This window comes from Gymnoscopelus braueri (genome assembly GCF_963280865.1).
Source record: "Gymnoscopelus braueri genome assembly, chromosome: 15".
NCBI classification, from domain to species: Eukaryota; Metazoa; Chordata; class Actinopteri; order Myctophiformes; family Myctophidae; genus Gymnoscopelus; species Gymnoscopelus braueri.
Window position 1 is genome coordinate 37,660,777 of NC_137620.1, and position 9,366 is coordinate 37,670,142.

General features: G+C 42.8%; 1 protein-coding gene across 2 annotated transcripts in view; it reads right to left on the minus strand.

The window, feature by feature from the left end:
- LOC308101908 (nephronectin) overlaps positions 1-2,696 on the minus strand; it is a 16,674-nt gene extending 13,978 nt beyond the window's left edge. Inside the window, exons 1-2 of one of the 2 annotated variants that reach the window (XM_080451448.1) lie at positions 2,160-2,696; positions 1,601-2,007 (exon numbers count right to left, since the gene is read on the minus strand). In XM_080451448.1, coding sequence (XP_080307574.1) covers positions 1,601-1,668 — 68 coding nt within the window. In that variant the 5' untranslated portion in view covers positions 1,669-2,007; positions 2,160-2,696. Of the gene's footprint in view, positions 1-1,600 lie in introns of both variants that reach the window. The other variant, XM_080451447.1, reaches the window with a different exon arrangement.
- Between the last annotated feature and the right edge of the window lie 6,670 nt (positions 2,697-9,366).

Here is a 9,366-nt window from a genome sequence, read left to right on the forward strand (position 1 = left end):
CACACACACACACACACACACAGAGTTTCAGTCCTATATAAGAGACAAAGCTGGTGTCGATTTTCCAACTGGGGACTTTACTCAATCTGTCACAAACACAAACAAACAAGTAACCTCTGTAAACACCCTGTCTGTCTGTCTGTCTGTCTGTCTGTCTGTCTGTCTGTCTGTCTGTCTGTCTGTCTGTCTGTCCAGTGACTAAAACACATTGAACAGACACTGCATGGGATCCAAGCTGCACATGGGAGAAGTTGTCCCGAGGGCTTTGATTGGACACGTCCCCGACCAATCAAATGGCTGTAGCTCACAGTTTGGAATGATGCTGGATGCTTTGAATGAAGGTTTGATGGTGCTTGTGGTTGTGAATGGTTTGGAACACAAAAGGTTCTCAGTTGGATTCTCGTTAGGGGGAAACATACTTTTGTTTAAGTTTTAAAGTCATTAATTTTAATTGAAGGGAGATGAAACCCTAGGCTGATTTTGTAGTTTGTTTTCCGGTTATGCATAAACAAACACACTACAGCAGATTAAAACAACATGGCAGGCTTGCATAAGAGATAAGGCTGACCTTATAGAACCCACAATGTATGCATGTTTTTAATTAAGTTAAAGTGTTATGCTGACAATGCTTCAGGCAAACTTCAGGCCTGAGAACGATTTGTCCCTACAGGCTGTGGGATCTACGGTCATTCAGCCATTTAATGATGAATGAGGGAAAAACAGGGACATTTTGTGCATTTTTGTTGCTCATGGTTACCATGCCAAACAAGATGATATTAAACCACAGCACTGCTCTGTCTACTGCCTAATATGTGTGTGTGTGTTGTGTGTGTGTGTGTGTGTGTGTGTGTGTGTGTGTGTGTGTGTGTGTGTGTGTGTGTGTGTGTGTGTGTGTGTCCTTGTTCTCCTGTTTCCGTGTGCTTGTCTGGACTTGATTCACCTGACACAGACATATGAGGGAAAGAGAGAGAGAGAGAGAGAGCGAGAGAGAGAGAGAGAGAGGGGGGTGTGAAGAGAGGAGGCTGGAGAGAAAGAAGTGACAGAGTGAAAGAAAGGTGGGTAGAAAGAGAGAGAGAAAATAAAAGACAGGAGAGATCATCTCATCACTCCTCTATCTTTCCATCTCTCCTTTTTCCACCTCTGCATTCTTTCTGTTCCTTCATTCCCTTGTCTAGTGTTCTGCTTTCCTCCAATCTCTCACACACACACACACACACACACACACACACACACACACACACACACACACACACACACACACACACACACACACACACACACACACACACACACACAGAGAGAGAGAGAGAGAGGGGGGAGGCGCATATAACACGCACACGCACACGCAAAGGTATTAACACACACACACACACACACACACACACACACATACACATACACACACACACACACACACACACACACACACACACACACACACACACACACACACACACACACACACGCACGCACGCACGCACGCACCCACCCACCCACCCACCCACACACACACACACACACACACACACACACACACTGCCCAGCAGGAAAAGTGCTGGTGCAGAGTTTGTCATTTGAACAGAACAAGGTTAAATGTTACCTGCTGTCTCCATGGACTGATCTGATCCAGAACAGCACAACCCAGTGAGACCAGATCAGCCTCATCATCACAACCTTCTGACCCAGTACAGCTCCAAACTGTTCCAAACTGTCACAGAACAGCTCCAAACTGTTCCAAACTGTTCCAAACTGTCACAGAACAGCTCCAAACTGTTCCAAACTGTCACAGAACAGCTCCAAACTGTTCCAAAACGTCCCAAACTGTCACAGAACAGCTCCAAACTGTTCAAAACTGTTCCAAACTGTCACAGAACAGCTCCAAACTGTTCCAAAACGTCCCAAACTGTTCCAAACTGTCACAGAACAGCTCCAAACTGTTCCAAAACGTCCCAAACTGTTCCAAACTGTCACAGATCAGCTCCAAACTGTTCCAAAACGTCCCAAACTCTTCCAAACTGTTCCAAAACCTCCCCAACTGTTCCAAACTGTCACAGAACAGCTCCAAACTGTTCCAAAACGTCCCAAACTATTCCAAACTGTCACGGAACAGCTCCAAACTGTTCCAAAACGTCCCAAACGGTTCCAAACGGTTCTAAAACGTCCACAACGTCCACAGCTGGTCCAAACCGTTCCAAACTCCTCCAGAACAGCTCCAACTCGTACTGTATCGAACTGAACTGAGCAGACAGTCTTATGAACAAGCTATAGAATCAAAGTGTCTATCGTGTTGTTTAGCATCAGATTTAGTTTATAATGTAATAACATTAATGTCATGAGCTGTGACTCTTAGAACAAACAGAGCAGCTGTCCATCTTCAGAGGACTGATTACACGCTGTTTTGTGCTGGGAAAATATGTTTCCATGGCAACACCATAACGGTTCAAGTTCAAATATGAAAATATAAACGAAAGAAAAAGAAAATAGGTAAATTAAGGTTTTCTAATTTTCTTTAAAAAGAAAAAAAGGTGACCACTTTGGAACGCGTGCTAGTCCCCGTACGCGCCCAACGCACGCACCGTGGCACCGTTGAAAAGTCTCTGTATTCCACGAGCTGTTGCTGACGGTAAAACACACAAACAAGCAAACGCTTCTTCCGTGTGTCTTCCTCCCTCTCCGGTCAGTCCGTTACGCAGAGCTCTGCACGTCTTGCTCTGCTGTCTGTTCACTGTTCACTGTTCCAGACGCAACTGAGCTGTTGCTGAATCTGACTAGAGAGAGAGAGAGAGAGAGAGAGAGAGAGAGGGGGGGGGGTAAAAGAGGGAGGAAGATTACAGATGAAAAAGGACAAAGGGAGTGATGGGAGAGACCCTCACAAGTGTGTGTGTGTGTGTGTGTGTGTGTGTGTGTGTGTGTGTGTGTGTGTGTGTGTGTGTGTGTGTGTGTGTGTGTGTGTGTGTGTGTGTGACAGATAGTGGGATGGATGAACATTTAAAACTAAGAGCAACACACACACACACACACACACACACACACACACACACACACACACACACACACACACACACACACACACACACACACACACACACACACACACACACACACACACACACACACACACACACACACACACACACACACACGCACAAGCGCGCGCACATGCACACACCTACGGTACTTACCCAGGGACAGGCCTGTCCAATTACAGAGCATTTTGTTTGAGTGTGTCAAGAGGACAATTGTCCAATTACAGACCATCTCATATGTCTGTCACTCAGCTGGTACAGTCACACTGTACTAATGACTGCCAGCTTTAACACATGTCATTACACACACACACACACACACACACACACACACACACACACACACACACACACACACACACACACACACACACCACACAGTGTTTATCTCGTAGTTTGTCATTTCATACATGGGTTACTCCATCTGTGTTTAGGCTGGTGTTTAGGTGTGTGTGTGTGTGTGTGTGTGTGTGTGTGTGTGTGTGTGTGTGTGTGTGTGTGTGTGTGTGTGTGTGTGTGTGTGTGTGTGTGTGTGTGCGTGCGTGCGTGCGTGCGTGCGTGCGTGTATGTGTGTGTGTGTCTACATCCTCTACTTTCATGTTTGCTGCACACAGATTATTTGCCTCTGTGATGGAATTAACAGGCAATATATACACATGCACAAAGCACAATGCACATGCGCACACACTCACACACACACACACACACACACACACACACACACACACACACACACACACACACACAGACACAGATAAAGAGACAGACACGCGGGCGGGCACGCACACACACACACACACACACACACACACACACACACACACGTGCGGGCACATGACACACGCACACACACTACATTCCATGTCCATATTGACAGTAAGTAGTGCATGACATTCCTGAATGACATCATTAGCAGACAAGTCATGACATCCTGGACACCAAGTACATTTACTTCAGTATTGTACTGATTACATTTTATAGTAACTTGAGCATCTGATTTTTTTTGAAACATACATTTTACTCCGCTATATTGGTATACTGTATACAAATATTGTAATTTGACTCCACTACACTTCTTGTAGATCGATTATTTTCGTCATAGGGATTTGGTGCGGAAGGAAAATAGGAGGGGACCAAGTAAGTATAGAGCCTTATGGGATCCCGGTAAATGGATGTACAGTATACAGGGTTTAAATGTTTATGTACATTCCTAAATTGTCCAAGAGCTATTGCTATACAGTTTTAGGTCAGTTAACAAGATATTCCATGAGTCCACTGCACAGATACTAAAAGTATTCCTTAGATCAGACCAGTCACTAGGTGTCTGAACTCTGAACAACCAGAAACAGAAGCTCTTATGCAAGTACATTGAAATTGGGGTATAGCCACAGTATAGCAGCTCTCAAACTCAGTGCATTAAAAAGACAAGATGATACAAAAAAGGTAAGTTCCAAAAACAGGTTAAAACATACAGATTTACAAACTGTGCAAACAAAAATAAACAAAAGTAACGACACCATACACATATTGCAAAGTCAATCCATATATTGCATATCAGTACATTATCATATTATTGCACAAAGTCAGGTGTAATAAATGTTCAACGTCCAGCCAGTCACTGGAGCCACTTCAAAATGGACCTCTTTTCAACCACACCATTGGAATATGTGAACCGTGCCGTTTCAAGTATTTCACAGTGTTGGAATGCGTTTACATACGCCAGTGGTTCTCCACCTTTTCAGGCCGTGACCCCCCTAAATAATCATATGTGAACTGGGGACCCCCCACTCTGACAAGCACTTGGAATTGTAGGAGTTGAGGCATTTAGTTTTACCCGGTTCCACAGATAAATATTGTGGAAAATAGCTGATCTACATGCACACAACGCCTTGCATTGCGAGGCGTTGTGTGCATGTAGATCAGCTATTTTCACAATGGTTGCCTCTTTCTTAGCTAATATTTGACATATTTTAATAGTATAGCTTGTTGCTTTTTTATTTTATTTGAGGGCCATTAAAAAGGTCTTAAAAGTCCTTCAATGGTCACTTTAGAACTGTGCAGATGCCCTGTATACACTTGTATATTGGTTTGTTTACTGTTGTAAACACACACACACACACACACACACACACACACACACACACACACACACACACACACACACACACACACACACACACACACACACACACACACACACACACACACACACACACACACACACACACACACACACACACACACACTATAGTTCTTCTATGATTACGAATAGTGAAATGATTGGCTATTTTCACTGTTATAAGTAGGCCACTTACAAGTTGTATTTGTTTGCAACATGTTTAAAATGTTGAACCATCTTCAAAAAGACAGGCGTCAGTTTGTATCTTCATGTCACAGGCTTCCTCTGAAAATGACTCTTAAGTCTGTGGCTTTTTGTCACCGCGAGTGTGAACACGGCATTAGAGCTATAAGCGGTAAATGGAGCATAAAGGGCCTATATAGGTGAGGAAGCAGCAGTGTGTCTGTTAATTACACAACACAATACAACTTTATTAGCGTACGAGGGCAATTCAATTTAGGGCTCAATAAAACACACAGGAAACAGACAGACACACAGAGACTGACAGGAACAATCAGTGGTGGAAAGTAACTAAGTAGCCTATATTTACTAAAGTACTCAAGAAGGTTTTATTTGTCACTACTCATACAGACCATATAGACAACGCCCTGACTTCGGTTCCAACGGCCATGGGCATTGGTGTTGTCCTGGACAGTCAGCTCTCATTCAAGGCACACATCGCAGCGGTCACTCACTCGATCCTGTAGGTTTATGCTCGAATAACATTCGAAGGATGAGACCCTTCCTCACTCAGGACTCAGGACTCAGCCCAGCTCCTCATTCAGACATCAGTCATATCAGAACTTGACAACTGGCTCCTTACTGGCCTCCCATGTGCACTTATAAGCTCCACATGATCCAGAATGCTGCAAAACGCTTGGTCTTCCACCAGCCAAAATGTTCACATGTCTCCCCCCTGCTCCCTCCATTGGCTCCCAGTTACTGTCCGAACAGAGCACAAAACACTGATGTTGGCCTACAGATCAACCAAAGGTATGGCACCCCCATATCTTCAAAGCCTGGTCTAACCCTACAATCCCTCCCGCTCACTCAGATCAGCTAACACAGGGAAGCTGTCTGAACCTTCCCTAAAACATCTGGGACAATGCTCCACACGTCCCAGACTCTTCTCCCTCTCTTCTGGTTCCCAAACTGTGGAACAAACTCCCCATTGCAGTTAGAACTGCAGATTCACTCCCAATTTTCCACCGTAATCTGAAGACTCACCTCTTCAGACTCTACCTTAACCCGTAGCACTTGACCTAGCCTTGACGAGCATGCAGTCTTATGCAAAGGTTAAAATGTAATTTAGATAGCATGTTATTTAGACAGATGCTAGGTTCACTTGTTTACCTGACATCTTTAAAAACATTAAACATGTTTATGCTTTATACTTCTACTATATTACAGAGGCAAATATTGTCCTTTTTACTTCAATACAATTATTTGACAGCTTAAAATCTCACGGTAAAACCAATAAAAAGTGAACTTGCTAACACACTTTAAAAACTAATTAAAACTAAATTAAAATGGAAAACATTAAATAAATAAAAATACATAAATAAAAACTGTAATAACCTATACGTGACATTAATGGTTGTCCTAAAGACAACACTACTCTCTTGTGGTTAGACTGTGTCACTGCAGGGAAATATTTCAGTCTGATTCCAAAACAACTTGTTTTCTACCCTCTCTCCTACATCCAGCCTCCTATAGAGCACAGAAGTGACAGTAATATTAATATTAGCGTTGGTCTCTCATGAGCATGGATTGTGTCATGCATGCCGTTTGTGTCTGTTTACAGTTCAATTTGGTCCCTTATTATCTCACTCCATCTCTTGGCTGTGTAAAGGCTGATTGACACTCCCTCTAGGTCCTAGAGAACGTGACGTCACACCATTGAAAGTAATGGCTGAAAACCTCACAAGATGGCACCACCTGTCCAGTGGACTCAATGGATGGAGGGGCGGTGGGGGGGTGCTCATTCTTGATAGAACTCTCATCAGTTCACGACTACAATCACTGTAAACATAGAAAATAAAACGGCGTTGGTCCGGGCACCTAGGCTACAATGTAGCCTGACAGCGGGTTGCCGGCTCGAGCAGCCTTTGGTGCGTGTCACTCCCCATCTCTCTCTCGCCATTTCCTGTCAGCGTACTGTCCTATCAATGATAAAGGCATAAAAAAAGCCTCCCACAAAAAGATGTCTTAGACAAAAAAGACACAACACAACATTAAAATGTAAACATGGACCATGGAGCAGAGCACAACCATAACATTGCGTGTAAGATACACACCTACTGTAAAACAAACACAACAGCATGGAAAGCAACACTAACGTGACATGTAACAACTGCATCACTTTATGGGAACACCATATGAACCCTAGCCTCCATATTGTGGGAAAAACATTCAGTGAAAATAGCTATTCTACAAGCCGATCTATGAGCTTCTAAGCTAGACTATGGATATTTTCGGTGAATAGATTTGGTGTAGACTGAGGGGAAAAAACAGGGGGCCTAGTATAGACCATAAATTAAAAAATCCTGAAAATGTGGATGGACACTGATGTTCATATTATTCTACCAGTAACGGACAGTATGAGTTGAAGGTAATAAGAGATGAAAAGCAATTTAAAAAAGCAACACAAGTATTTGATATTCCATCAACATATTCAACTTTATTACAACAATAAGAAAAGGTGGGAGAAATTCTCTATCGCACAAGCTCCCATCATTTGCAGTTTCAAGAAATGGTTAAAGAAGAGAAAGTCAAAACATCAAGATGTATGTATGCATTCAAGAAATACAAGACGAGAATCAACAGAGAAACTTGACTTGTCATGGTCCTCCTGGATTAGAATAATCATACACTTGTTATCATGCACTCGTTTTATCATGTGTCAACTCAGATGGCTTCTTTAAAAACAAATGTTTTGCTACTGTTCAACTAATAGCTTTTCCCCTGTATGAATCCCCATATCTTCAAATGTGCATTTTAAAGTTTTTCTCCCTGTATGTGTCCTTGTGTGTTTTAAAAAAGTATTTGCTACTGTTCAGATAATAGCTTTACCCCTGTATGAATCCTCATATGTTCAAATGTGCATTTTAAAGGAGAGATCCGCCCATTTTAAGTGTTATCTTTGATGTGTCGCTAATCACTCACCAACATTGAAAGGGACGTTGAGAGATTCCAGAACGAGATCACGCTGGTTGCTTGTTTCTTCCACAGACGCCAGGTTCTGTGAGAGAAACAAGCAACCAGCGTCATCTCGTTCTGCACGAACGATAGCTTGTGCGCGACTTTCAGTGCATGTTTGAGTATCATGAGACTCCACGATGAGCAGTAGTAGAGAAAAAACTAACTTTGCATCGGTTATAATAGACGATTTTCACTCTTACACAGGCTCCCATTATGCCACGGAGGGGGTCGCCAGACTGAACGACAGGGAACTCTCTGGAATAACTCAACGTCCCTTTCAATGATGGTGAGTGATTAGCGACACATCAAAGATAACACTTAAAATGAGCGGATCTCTCCTTTAACCATTGGCCACACTTTGCAACTAAATATGTTTTCTCCCTGTATGAGTCCTCATGTGTTTTAAAAAGTATTTGCTACTGTTCAAATAATAGCTTTACCCCTGTATGAATCCTCATGTCTTCAAATGTGTATTTTAACCATTGGCCATACATTGCAACTAAATGTTTTTTCTCCCTGTATGAGTCCTCATGTGTTTTTTTAGACCAGCCATTCGAGTATAGCCTTCACCACAAACTGTACAAACAAAGGGCTTTTCTTTAGTATGGATCCTCATGTGTATACTCAGATCACCCTTTTGACTACAGCCTTTGCCACACAGAGTACAAATAAAGGGTTTTTCCCCCGTATGAGTCCTCATGTGTGTCTTTAACTTACTCATGTTAACAAAGCCTATTCCGCAAACTGTACAAGTAAAGGGTCTTTCCCCTGTATGAATCATCATGTGTGTTTTCAGATGATCCATTCGACTACAGCCTTTACCGCAAACTGTGCACGTAAAGGGTTTTTCCGCCGTATGAGACCTCATGTGTGATTTTAGATGATCTATTCGACTGCAGCCTTTCCCACAAACTTCACAAGTAAAGGGCTTTTCCCCTGTGTGAGACCTCATGTGTGTTATTAGGGGAGTCGTTTTAACAAAGCCTTTGCCACAAACTTTACAAGTATAGGGCCTTTCCC